Source organism: Scyliorhinus torazame, chromosome 4 (genome assembly GCF_047496885.1).
Source record: "Scyliorhinus torazame isolate Kashiwa2021f chromosome 4, sScyTor2.1, whole genome shotgun sequence".
Taxonomy (NCBI): Eukaryota; Metazoa; Chordata; class Chondrichthyes; order Carcharhiniformes; family Scyliorhinidae; genus Scyliorhinus; species Scyliorhinus torazame.
In genome coordinates this window covers 200,851,933-200,865,883 of record NC_092710.1, presented here as the reverse complement: position 1 = coordinate 200,865,883, position 13,951 = coordinate 200,851,933, and the positions used below count along the sequence as shown (strand labels likewise).

Genomic DNA, 13,951 nt, shown 5'->3' with positions numbered 1-13,951 from the left:
CCAGGTTCGATTACCGCTGGGCGACTGTCTGTGCGGAGTCTGCACGTTCTCACCATGTCTGCGTGGGTTTCCTCCGGGTGCTTCGGTTTCCTCCCACTAGTCCTGACAGACATGCTGTCGGTAATTTGGCATTCTGAATTCTCCTGTGTGTGCCAGAACAGGCGCCGGAACGTGGCAACTGGGGGCTTTTCACAGTAACTTCATTGCAATGTAAGCCTACTTGTGTCAATAAAGATTATTATTACTATTTTCCCCTCCCCCTCCCTGTGTGCGTGTCTGTCTTGTGTGCGTTTGGGTAGAGGGTGGGACGGGAAAAGGGGGAGTAGTAGATTGGCAAGCCGATATTTTATTATAATTATTGCATGTCTTATCTCTATTTTTGTGACAAATAAACAGTTGTGTGTTTCACTTACAAATCAGGTGCCTGTAAGTCATTGGAACAGTCAAGGGCCAGAGATCTCGGGTCTCCAGGGTATGTGGGGCTGGAATCGACCATACACTAGCCCAAGGTGTCATAACAACAGCCATGACGTAATGTCCTATATCATCACACTGTCCGAGTCTGTACAGGAGTGCTGGCTAACCTGCTGCCAAATGGCAGTCAGTGAAATGGGCTCCGACTGCTAGGAAGAGAGTCATCGATTAATGGGGAATTTATCATTTTAAAAATCTCCTGCATTGCCTTTAATAGACCATTAATATGTATAATATTGTTACATTATTCATAAAAGTTCAGAATCAATTGTAATGCAAATGTATATTCAGGGTGCCACATTTCCTGCTGCTTTGCAGTCAGGTGCAGAGCAACGATGGGTATCACCGCCAGCTACATGGAGACTGTAAGGAATAGACTTGCTAAAACTCCAGTCTAAATGTGTGCTCATTTGAAACTTTTGGAAAACCAAAAGTCATAACAATGGGAACATTAGAATTCATCCATCAGACACATCAAGAAATGCCTACTAGTTTCTAATGAGGATATTCGCTTAAATTCAACCTTGAGAGATTCTCAAGTCTGCTAACATGCTAGTTAGACTCAAAAGAACTTTAAAAAGAGATAAAGTTCACATAAGCAGTCGTAGCTGCACACATAGGAGAGCCATATTTCAGTGCGTATAGCGCATGGAACTTAGGAATCACATTGCGCGTATTGACCACTGTCAGCCGGCTTGCGGTAGATAGTATTTTACAAACTCTGACTGGATTTCTCAACTACCATGTTGAGAAAAGGGAGCTCATTAGACTGTTCCATTTCAAATATGAATTTGAACATGGAATGGAACGTATTATAGTGTGTAAGGAACTTCTTCCATGCTGCTGCAGAATCAAACATAGCAAATATATCAGCTACATATCAGAATTATGCAAGGTGTAATAGGTCAAGGGCCATCCATTGGAAATGCTTTTTTTGTGGAAACCAATGTTAGCAACAGCTAAGCCTGGAAGTGATCTCATGGCATCATCATTTGTTTGGGTATATATGTTGTCTTAATAAAGCTGAACTCAACTCGATGAGTTTCTAAGTTCAGAAGTTCAATAAATACAGATTCAGAAAATTGTACTGCGTCTAGCTTGCCATGATATAGTTATGCAGCACAATGTTTATGGATCCCTTAAGTGGCACAGTAGTGAATAGACTGGCAGTGTCAAACGAGTGCATAGGCATGGCATTGCTATTGATATGCAGGTCACATATAATCTTCACAACGATGAAGGAATTCTTCATCATGGATGTGAAAAACGCACTTAGAATTGGTTGTAGCAATTCACTCAACCATTTGGCCAATTTTTGTGTGTAGAACTAGTTATAGAGAACTTAGGGTGTAATAGGTCATCACATTTGTGTGCCTTGGGCAGCCCAGACATATGGTGGCATTGTGAACCATAAGGTTAAATGCTATCATATACACCACATGGCAGCTCATTACTCTTACACAGGGTTGTGTAGTCATGCTTGGTGGCAGGTCCAATGGATAAAAATTTAGACCCATCATTAAGAACAGCATGAATTTTGTCAATCTAGTCACACTTGTTGAGGATGACTATTGCAGTCCCTATGTCAGGCTTGGAAATAGCTTTACATTGCAGGACAGATTCACAGCATCAGTTGAAATTTAAACAACTGCATGAGCTAGCTGCTCAAAAGTTGCATTCATAATTCTTAGGTTTTTGATAACAAGCCTCTTAACACAGCACCGTCCTTTCTTCCAACTTCTTACAACGTTTTAAAATGGCCGTTATTACCCAAGCCCATTCGTACAGCAGAAAATACTCTCTAATTTTCTAGCTGAACTCCACAGAAACAGGCAGAATATCTAGAATCAGCAATAGACATGAATATAAGACTGTAATGTTTTGAAAATAAAAACATTATTTAAATAATTCTAAGCAGATGTGCCATATACAAAGGGAATCATCAGATCAGACACTCAAGGGCTGGATTCTTTCGCCCGCCGCAAGAACACCACGGGCGAGAGGCGGACAATGGAGAAGTCCATTGATCTCGGGTGGGATTCTCCGCTCATCGGGCAGATGCGGCCAGAGAATCCTGCCCTTGGTCTTAAGCAATGTACGGTTTGAATGTTGTTAGGAACAAAGATTTCTAATGGCTTTATTTCAAAATCAAACTATCCAGCATATTTTCCATTTGACAGTGGGATTCTGGTCTTCATTTTACTTACCTATTTTTAAAACACTGTGTAGAATAAAGACAGGTTTTATCTATAATTGACATCAGTGTAACATTTTGAATGGACCGTCAAAGGAACAGATAGAAGAATGATGGGCAGGATTCTCGCATTCTGAGGCTAAGTGTTGACGCCGTCGGAAACGCTGACGCGTTTCTCGATGGCGTCAACACGGCCCCAGGATCAGCAACTGCGGCCCCTACAGGGGGCCAGCAGGACGCTGGAGCGGTTCACGCTGCTCCAGCTGCTGATCCAGCTGTGGAATGGGCGCTGGGGGATGCGCGCATGCGCACTGGGTCCAGCGCGAACCTGTGCATGCACAGTCCCACCGGCGCGATTTCCGCGCATGCGCGGTGTCTCCCTTGTCTGCGCCGGCCCCGACCCAACATGGCGCAGGAGTACAGGTGCCAACGTGGAAGGAAGAGGCTGGGAGACAGCGAGGCCGGCCCACCGATCGTTGGATCCCGATCGCGGGCCAGGCCACATCGGAGTGCCCCCCCCCCCCCGGGATCTTAACCCCCCCCCACACACACAGGCCGCCTCAGACCCTTCAAAGCCGAGGTCCCGTTCTGAGCCGGCGGGACTCGTTTTATTCTTTACGGCCGCTCGGCCCATCTGGGCCGGAGAATCGCGGAGGGTCGGTGTAGAGCTGCCACCGACCAGCGCCGTGCCGACCATACTCGCCCCAATGGCGCTCTGCGGAGAATCGCTCCCCGGCGTCGGGGCTGCGTGGCACGATTCGCGCAGCCCACTGGCGATTCTCCGACCCGGTGCGGGGTCGGAGAATCACGCCTGACGTTTCTGCTTTAATTTTCCAGATAATTATGGTTTATTCATATTGAAGGTTAAATATTCAAAACAATGAACAGCACAAAAATGTTTGTCATCATTCAAAGTTAAATGAATGGTAGATGCGCTACTTACTTGGCCGACACTTGTACCATACTATGAGGTATTTACTGGTTCCAGGACAAGGATCTGTCCCAAATATTCGACCATTGACAAGAAGCTGACAATTTCTTCTGTCCTGGCACTCATCCAACATTTTCTGGAGAAACACCAAAAGAAATTGGTCAAATGTTATGCGATTTTTGCAATTGTACATCAGTACTCTGAAGAAAATAAGGGCGGATTAATTTAAAGAAGACTTACACAATGGTAAACCTTCCAAAATATTGTGAAAGAGTGAGCATGGCATTTTCCATGTTTACAACATCAGTCCTATCTAAATGATTTCTCCTACTTCCATTTATTCGGTCATCACCTTGTAAGCAAATTAATCTCCACAAACATTTTTTTCATTCTTTTTTTAATAAATTTAGAGTACCCAATTCATTTTTTTTCCAATTAAGGGGCAATTTAGCGTGGCCAACTCACCTAACTTGCACATCTTTTGGTTGTGGGGGGCGAAACCCACGCAAACACGGGGAGAATGTGCAAACTCCACACGGACTGTGACCCAAAGCCGGGATCGAAGCTGGGACCTCGGCGCCGTGAGGACGCAGTGCTTACTCACTGCACCACTGTGCTGCCCATTTTTTTCATTCTTACGCCACTTATCAAGTCATGTTTCCATGATGTATCTATGAGTTTACCACACTGGAAAACCTAGCTACAGAGGACATATGGGCCCAGATCTTCCACTCCCCAAGGGGTCCCACCCCACCAGAGGTATCCAAGAAGATGCAGTGTAGGATCCCCAGAGTTCCACAACAAGGACTGCATGGGAAGTTTAAACTTCCAATGGTAATTAACCTGCACCGAGAACCATCCGATTAAAATCAGAAACTTTGGTTGGTTCCAACTCTCTTGCCAGGATAGTTAGCCAGGACAAATTTAAAATATTAAATCACTTACAACTCCAGGGTAACTATGGTACTGACGCACTCCTGACTCCACCACTGCACCCTCCCGGCTATCTCCCTGAATCTTCAACTACCCCCCCACCCCCTCCACTCACTAACCACCTGACAACCGCCCAACCACCCACAGCCCGATTTCAATGCCAACCCCCGAGTAGTCATTGGCTTCCCTTCTGACTGCCCTGCCAACTCCCCCACTTTCACCACATCACCTTGACTACCCTTTCGGTCTACCCAACTACCCCACCAACCCAACTAACCTCTAACTATGCTCAACAAACCTCAACTGTCCACCCGACCTGCCAACTACCACCCCACCGACTAGCCACTGACTACCTCCTGACCACTTTACTACCCCTCACCCTGCAGAATAACCAATCAACCCCCAACCAAGCCCCTAACTCCTGAGCACACTCCAAACCTCTCCCTGATTACCCAACACCAACCTCCACCCTCCCCAACTGTCTATCCAATTGTCCTGACCAAATGACCCCCCCCCCAAACACCCAACCCCTTCGACCATCTGACAGCCCGCCCTAGCCCCTGACTACCCTGCTCCATCGCCCAATTGCTTTACACATTTTGCATCTCCCTGGTTTCCCAAAGTGTCTGGGACCTTAAACGTACCTGCTTTGTGGCAGATAGTGCCGTAAAAGGGGGAATTGGCTTAATTTCTTCCAACACTGCTGGGAGTTGCTGCACTGCACATTTCCCACCAGGCCCAGGAAGGAACATCTAGCAAGTAATGTGCAGCTCCCGACCTGGGTAAATAAAATGGAGCAGAGTGGCAATGTGATGGTGTCGGCCACTTTGCAGAGGCTCGAGCTCAATCACATCTGCTGCCTGCCCTGTCCTCAGTACAAATAACAAAGAACATTACAGCACAGGAACAGGCCCTTCGGCTTACCAAGCCTGCGCCGATCCAGATTCCTTATTTAGACCTACCACTTATTGCCCATACGATCTATTCCGTCCATTCCCCACCCGTTTATTTGTCTATCAAGACACATCTTAAACATTGCTCTCGTGCCTGCCTCCACCACATCCACTCGCAATGCAAAGGGCAGAAATAGGCCAGCAGAATTAGCCACAACCCTCCTTGACTGAGGGTGCGGGTGAGGAGATATGGGGCAGGATTCTCCCATTCGGCGGCTGAGTGTCCACGCCGTCGGAAATCCCGTCGCGTGTTTCACCACGGCATGAACGGGCTGCTGGGAGTACCGATTCTGGCCCCTACAGGTGGCCAGCATGGCGCTGGAACGGTTCATGCCGTTCCAGCCTCCCATCCCGGCGCGAACTGTGTGCCGCGGGATCCGCGCATGCCCGGTGGCCTCCCTCAACGCGCCGGCCCCGACACAACATGGCGCGGGAGTTCAGGGGCAGGCGCGGATGAAAATAGGCCCGGGGAGTGAGAGGCCGGCCCGCCGACCGGTGGGCCCCGATCGCGGGCCAGGCCCCATCGGAGGCCCCCCCCCCCCCCCCCACAGGCCACGCCCTCCCCCCCAACCAGCGCACAGAGATCCACCGGCTGCGACTAGGTGTGGACGGCGCCAACGGGACTCTGCCTTTTTAGAGCGGCCGCTCGCACCATCCGGGCCAGAGAATCGGCGGCCTGGCCACGTCCAGCGGCCCGCAACCGGCGGTGTGGCCCGGTTGCGGGGATTCTCCGGCCCGGCCCCGAGCTGGGAGAATCCCGCCCATGATTAATGAAATTACTTTAATTTTCAGAGCTTCTGCATAAACAATAACCTCTTGAGATTGATATTGGAGGTTGCCCAACAAATTGGAAACTGTGACACAGCAGGCATCAGCGTCAGGGGAGAGGAGTAAACATCTTGCTGATTGTTGCTTGCCTAACCTGTTAAATAAATAATCTCATGACATCAGGATTAATATATGTATTTTACCTCCAGGCTCACAAGTTATCTAATGCTGAATCACATTTGGCAATGTTTCGGTCTTCACTGCCCGGCAATAGCAGCTCACACACCCAATTATATGGCCTAGCCGACATTCATTCTGCAGAATCAGTAAAAGTCCAGTGGGTCCGTAAACCACTGGGGAGTAGGTTCCAGTAGTGCACCACCTTGCCAGTGAAGACAAAAGTGTACCCACTCTTTATTTCTCTCAAGAATGCTAGCTTCAATTTACAATACTGATTTACACATTTGTTACTAATAAACAGTTAACAGCTTAACAAAAAGAATATATGTTAAAATGGTCAGGAATTGCTGGGTGTAGAGGTGGTCCCGAGTTCAGAGGTGGTGATATTTGGGGCGTCGGAAGACACGGGAGTCCAGTGAGTGAGAGAGGCCGATGCTTTGGCCTTTGCCTCCCTGGTAGCCCGGAGACGGATTTTGTTGGGGTGGTGGGACTCTGAGCCACCAAAAGCAGAGTGTGGGTGAGCGACCTGGCAAAATTCCTGAAGCTGGAGAAGGCTATGTTTGTCTCGAAAGGGTCGGTGGATGGGTTCACCCAGAAGTGGAAGCCATTTATTGATTTCTTTAAGGAGGTTTGAGGAGTCAGCAGGGCTTCAGGAGCGGGAGGTGGGGGGGGCGGGGGGGGCGTCAACGAGTACATCATAAGATAGGGCTACATCACTATTACTTTATATCTCAGTTTGTGAACATAATGCTTGGAAAGCTGGAGCACAGTCCTTTGGGACCCTTCCTGCCTCCAGTGATTCCTGAAACATCACCATCAATGCCTCCACAATCGCCTCAGCTATCTCTTTTAGGATCCTGGAAAAGGAAAGTTGTTGCGTTCACGGACTGAATGACCACAAATGTACCACGGCCATGAACATCGATACCAGCGACCATCAGCATAACAAAGTAGCAGCCATCTGCATACTGATGAGCAATCCCCGGGAACAATAAGTAACATTTTGGACACACAAAGCAAAGCCAGACTCCTCGGCGCCAGCAGCAGCCAACACAAAGGAGGTGAACGAGCACCTCAAGACGGCCCATCGATCAGGGAACCGCTCCAGTATTGGAGAAAATCGAACCAAGCGATTGGGACAAGGTCCAATAACTTGGGACCAGGTACAGGGTCCGCCCCGAAAGGCGGGAAGTCCCTGGGGACTATAAGAGTTAAGCCCCAAGTTCAAATCGCTCTCTTCACCTCTGCATCCTGCCCGGGTCACCCAGCAACACGAACCAACATTGACCGTGACCGGTGCGGTGACCACCGAACAAGGTAAGTCTTAATTCAACGCTCGCTACAAGATAGGCGCTCCGAGCTACCAATCCGTACCAACTTTGAATCCCGCAGACTCAGAACCCGAACGAAAGGCCATTTGTTCCCCTGACCTGGTGGGCCTGTCCAAAGCTAAGTATAGGCCTGTTTGTTATAGAAGTAGCTTAGACGTAGAATTTGTGCATGCGTAGCGATTACTGTGTATAATAAATGTGCTTTGATTTGAATCTTACTAATCGGTGTATTGGGTTATTGACCATTACTCAGACTTGAACCTCGTGGCAGTATCATAAAGATACCTGGCGACTCGAGAGCAAAGGTAATAAAACAGAGCAATTGAACCAAGGAGAAAGTTAGCAACAAGAGAAGGAAAAGAAAGAAAATAACAGATTGATAAGAAGGTGACCATATTATCTGACTTATCGGGCTGGATTTAATGGAGGTGAGGGGGTCTCGCCCATCAGCCAGAGAACCAGTGAGAACCAGTGAGATTCTCCGACCCTCCACGCCAAAATTGCGCTCGACGCGGGGACTGAGAATTACCCAAAATAGGCTCCCACGCCGGCACACGATTCTCCGGTGACCGGAGAATCGCCTCCATTCGCGCTCGCGATGATGGGCCTTTGGAAAAGGCCCCCCCCACGGTGATTCTCCGCGCTCGACGGACCGAGTGCCCACCGAGTCCTGCCGGCATGGTTCTAATGTGGTTCCACCCGGCAGGAGCGTGGGGATCGGACACCGGGGTGGGGGGGGGGGGCTGGACGACGGGCAGGCCCGCGAAGCGGGGCCACCGATCGCCGGGCCATCGTGACCTGGGTATTAACCTGTGTATAATAAATGTGCTTTGATTTGAATCTTACTAATCGGTGTATTGGGTTATTGACCATTACTCGGACTTGAACCTCGTGGCAGTATCATAAAGATACCTGGCGACTCGAGAGCAAAGGTAATAAAACAGAGCAATTGAACCAAGGAGAAAGTTAGCAACAAGAGAAGGAAAAGAAAGAAAATAACAGATTGATAAGAAGGTGACCATATTATCTGACTTATCGGGCTGGATTTAATGGAGGTGAGGGGGTCTCGCCCATCAGCCAGAGAACCAGTGAGAACCAGTGAGATTCTCCGACCCTCCACGCCAAAATCGCGCTCGACGCGGGGACTGAGAATTACCCAAAATAGGCTCCCACGCCGGCACACGATTCTCCGGTGACCGGAGAATCGCCTCCATTCGCGCTCGCGATGACGGGCCTTTGGAAAAGGCCCCCCCCACGGTGATTCTCCGCGCTCGACGGACCGAGTGCCCACCGAGTCCTGCCGGCATGGTTCTAATGTGGTTCCACCCGGCAGGAGCGTGGGGATCGGACACCGAGGTGGGGGGGGGGGGGCTGGACGACGGGCAGGCCCGCGAAGCGGGGCCACCGATCGCCGGGCCATCGTGACCTGGGAGCGACCTATCTTCCTCCGCATGGGCCCGCTGTGTGGCTCCACCATGTCGGCAGCGCCGGGCCGAGGTGGGTCGCTGCGCGCATGCGCGGACGCGCTTGCGGCCACCGTGTGCATGCGCGGCCCCACGGTCTGTACATTAGGGCCCCGCCAGCAGCCAGAGCTGCGGGACGCAAGCCGCGGTCCTGCTAGCCCCCTGGAAAACGGGGACTCACCCCGAACTTTCGAGGAAAATGTCCGGAGTGATTCTTGCCCGTTTTCCGGCAGGCGTGGGGACTTAGTCCCTCAAATGAAAAATCCCGCCCTCTGTGTTCCCTCTTTTAGGCAAGGCTTGACTAACTAAGTGCCACTCATCCAATTAACTGGACAGCATCGGGCCTTCCCCTAGATCAACAACACCACTGGGAACCGGCAGCCAGTACGAGGCTGCCGTCAATGCAAGACCCATCCGACGTCTATGTTCATCACTGGATCACAGGCCACAGGTGAGTAATGGCAGGAGGGAAGTTGTGGTGGTGGGCATTCATGCAGCAAGGGCAGGGGTGGCTTTCAACGGGCATTCCCTCCCTCTTCCCGATGCTGGGTCCCTCTGAGTGCCTTTGAACAACAGGCACCCCATGCCACCCAGAGAACCCGCAAGCAACCTCACATGGGTTTGTTTGCATGGTCCCCACATGGGACCCCTCCACCCATCACTGGGTTAGTACCGGCAGTGGTGAAATGTGGTCCTTAAGTAGGTATCAATTGTCCACCTAAGGGCCTCAACTGGTGACGGTTAATTAATAGCAGAAAGCTATTAATGGTTTTCCCGTTCGCAGCCTTTATTGAGGTAAAGGCAGGAAGGCAACAAGGTGCCCACCCACCATCGTTCCACTTGAATAAGTGCCCCCCCATCACCAATCTCACCATAGGAAAGGGCATTAAATTTCACCCATTATGTGCTGTGCCATAGGATGTCATCTGATATTAAATATTAGCCCCAAGGAATACAAAACACCTTTCCAGCATGATATACAGAACATCTTTGCTATGCAGATGGTGGTGTGTTGTTAGCTAAAACAATGTGATGATTGCTTGGCATTCCTGCACTTGATCTGCAGCCTGGGCCTGGCGGCATGGATTATCACTGACAGACGAGGCGTTAAATTGATGTGCACTGCCTGCAGCTAGGAACAAGCTGGATGACTAAAATATTATTGTCAAACTTGAGAGGTTCCTTCAAATTTTGTCACTTCCTTGTTCAGTAAAACAAAAACAAATAAAACCTTTACTTTGAATTTCCCAGAATCATGCTTGACTGCACAAATCCTTGATTACGAACATAAGTCAGAAATGGCCAAAGAATGTCCTTATCTCATCAGATTCAATTTGTGTCAGTCAGCACCTTGTATTTCTGCTCCTTTATCAATGTTTTCACTACACTGTCTAGAGTTACTGTAGAAAATAAACTCTCACCACCTTTAATGGAATGCGATGGCAGGACTTCGCTTGACTGAAAACAGAAAGCAGTAAAAATTATCCAATCCATTAAAAAATATATTAAATTCAGCTTAGAACATAAGGCGGGATCCTCCCGAATCGGCGCGATGGCCCGACGCCGGCGTAAAAAACGGCACGAACAATACCGGCGTCGGGCCGACCGGAAGTTGCAGAATTCTCCGCACTTCCGGGAGCTAGGCCGGAGGAGTTGGGCCATCGCGCCGATTCGGGAGAATCCCGCGAACGTGGATTAGTGCATGCGCAGACCAGCCGGCGTATTCTGGCACATGCGCAGGGGGGTGTCTTCTCCGCGCCGGCCATGGTGGAGCTCTACAGGGGCCGGCGCAGAAGGAAGAAGTGCCCCCACGGCACAGGCCCCCTGCAGATCGGTGGGTCCCGATCGTGGGCCAGGCCACCGTGGAGGCCACCGTGGAGGCCACCCCCCCCCCCCCCCCCCCAATTCACGCCGGCGGGACTGGCCAGAAACCGACGGCCGCTCGGCCCATCGGGACCCGGAGAATTGCCAGGGAGGCCACTGCCAACGGCCCCCAACCGGTGTGGCATGATCCCCGCTCCCGCCCGAAAACCTGCGCCGGAGAATATGGCAGCCAGCGTTGGAGTGGCAGGGCGGGATTCACGCCGCCCCCGGGGATTCTCTGACCCAGCAGGGAGCCAGAGAATCCCGCCAGTTGTCTTTCAGGAATCCAAGCAGCTATTCAGAACCTCTAAGACAATCACTTCAATGTCTCCTATTAAAGGTCACCAGTTATCAGGAATGGCTGTTTTGCAGAGAAGATGTTCTTTGGATTAATAATTTTGGCAGCAACATGAAAATTCACCACAATCTTTCCAATATCATATTTTTGAATGAGATTTCTCAGAGACTATTTTGCTTGCATAGATACAGCGAAACAAACACCTCCCAACCACCACCCACCCTCCCCACAACCTTGCCATAGGTTAGAGACCCTTTGCTAAATCCTCAGGGGTGACATTATTTGCTGTTCAGGGAGAGTTGCCAGCATTTTCGGGAGCACATTAGCAACACTTGTTTAGATCTGCACTTGCAAAGCAAAACATGCATCTCTACCTGGAGTCCCACGGGGTCCAAGCTTTAGAGTCCTCATAGAATCAGAGAAGCCCTACAGTGCGGAAGTAGGCTATCGAGTCTCCACCAACTCTCTGAAAGAACACCCTGCCTAGGCCCACTCCCCCACCCTATCCCTGTAACCCCATCTAACCTTTGGTCACAAAGGGGCAATTGAGCAAGGCCAATCCAGCTAAACATGCACATCTTTGGACTGTGGGAGAAAACCAGAGCACCCGGAGGAAACCCACACAGACATGGGGAGAAAGTGCAAACTCCCATACACAGTGACCCAAGGTCAGAATTAAATCTGGATCCCTGGCGCTATGAGGCAGCAGTGCTAACCACTGTGCCACCATGCCAGCATTCAGCAAATCTTCAGCTATTTTGACTTGAAATCTCGCCCTTGTAATCAACTAACTTAATCTAGACAAGGTTTGGGGCCTTTTGAAGGCTTCAAGTGGCCATACACTGTCGACCTGTTCCCACTTTGGGTTGAAGTCGTTCAAGAGTGTAAAGGCAGAATTCATGAAGTAGCCTAGGAACTCAATCCGACACTTCCCTTGGTGTGGGAAATTGGGTGGCAGATGTACCCAAGACCTCCCTCCACTGAAATATGAACAGAGTGGAGTAGAATCCTGGTGTAATTGAGTTTTTCCCAAATTATCCCCTCTCCCTCCAAAGCAGAAATCAGATTTATGCCATCGCTAACCCCAGGAATATGAGGACCGTAGTCTTCATATGAAGATTATTAAACAATTTTCAAAATTATCCTAATGCCAAAGGTCACAGAAAATCCACACTATGATTTCACAATGTAATCTCTGTTCTTTCTAATCCATTAGCCTAAATGGCTGATGCCTACCTACAGGGTTGTTGCAGAACTCTTAAGCAGAAGAGGAAGTTTGTTTTGTGTTAATCTATGGTGGTGTGGTGCACACTAAATTTATGCTTGATGGATCAATCTTTTAGTTTTCTTGTCTGGACTGGCCTGTGCCTTAACGATTGTGAGGGATACTATCCAGAGTTACATTCCCTGAGGATTTGTATTTGTACCAGACTCAAAGTGTTAAGTTTCCTCTTTTTTTTTTTACCCTGACATCTTTTATCTGTGGTTGAATATAAGCCCTTGGCACAATACTAATGAGCTTTATCCAGAACATGTTATAAGCTTATTGCCTCTGGTAAGGCACTAATCACATCTATTTTGTTCTATCCTCAGGACTGAAGTCTTATGCTGCCAACTATCTTGCTGCACAGTACTGCAAATGGAAGAATGCTTGGTACTATTAGCTTGGAAATCTTGCAGCACCAAATCTTGACCAACACTGATTATATGGGATTATAAACTGGAAAAAAATCTGCAACTTGCAAATCAGATGTTTAGGGGAGACAAGAACCCTCTCAGTTCTCTTTAAAATTAAACTAATATATTGTTGACAAGTATCAATAGCAACATATTATGCATTATATTTACAAAGCATATTCAAGATTATTGGGGCATTAAAAATTCTTCTTGAAAATCTGAGTTTTGACTGGTGGCTGGGCCTAATTATTTTACAGACTGAAGGTTTGTGTTGAGGACCTGTGTGAATAGGATATGAAATTCATTGGTACCCCCATCTCCATGTGTAAAAGATGACTTTGATGCATTTCCTATGATAGATGTTTCCCTAATAAACCTAGAGTGCTTCATGTAATGATGCCAATGGTGAAGACGACAAAATAAAATGCAAAAAATACTTTGTCCAAGCAGAGGAATCAAGAAAACATGCCATTGCATTCTCAAACATGGCTTAAAAAAAATGTATTTTAAACTGGTCTGCATCTCTCTAATTAGCAGAGTTTAACGTGGCTTTTGACAAGTTTGCAAATTGGTGACCCTTTTCATTTTGTTTTCACAGAATGGGCAGCACGGTAGCTCAGTGGTTAGCACTGCTGCCTCACAGCTCCAGGGTCCCGGGTTCAATTATAGTTTCAGGTGACTGTCTGTGTGGAGTTTCCACTTTCTCCCTGTGGCAGCATGGATTTCCTCCGGGTGCTCTGTTTCCTCCCACAGTCCAAAGATGTGCAGGTTAGATGGATTGGCCATGATAAATTGCCCCTTAGTGGCCCAAGGTTTAGGTGGGGTGACTGAGTTACGGGGACAGGGTGGAGATGTGGGCTTAAGTAGGGTGCTCTTTGCAAGGGCC

The 13,951-nt window shown here is 48.9% G+C and overlaps 1 protein-coding gene across 2 annotated transcripts in view; it reads right to left on the bottom strand.

Annotated features, from left to right (window-relative positions):
• The window catches only part of LOC140410695 (protein eva-1 homolog A-like), a 548,454-nt gene that overhangs the window by 311,810 nt on the left and 222,693 nt on the right, over window positions 1-13,951 (bottom strand). For both annotated transcript variants that reach the window (XM_072499126.1, XM_072499127.1), the window contains exon 3: window positions 3,612-3,735. In XM_072499126.1, the coding sequence (XP_072355227.1) occupies window positions 3,612-3,735 (124 nt within the window). The remainder of the gene's footprint in view (window positions 1-3,611; window positions 3,736-13,951) is intronic.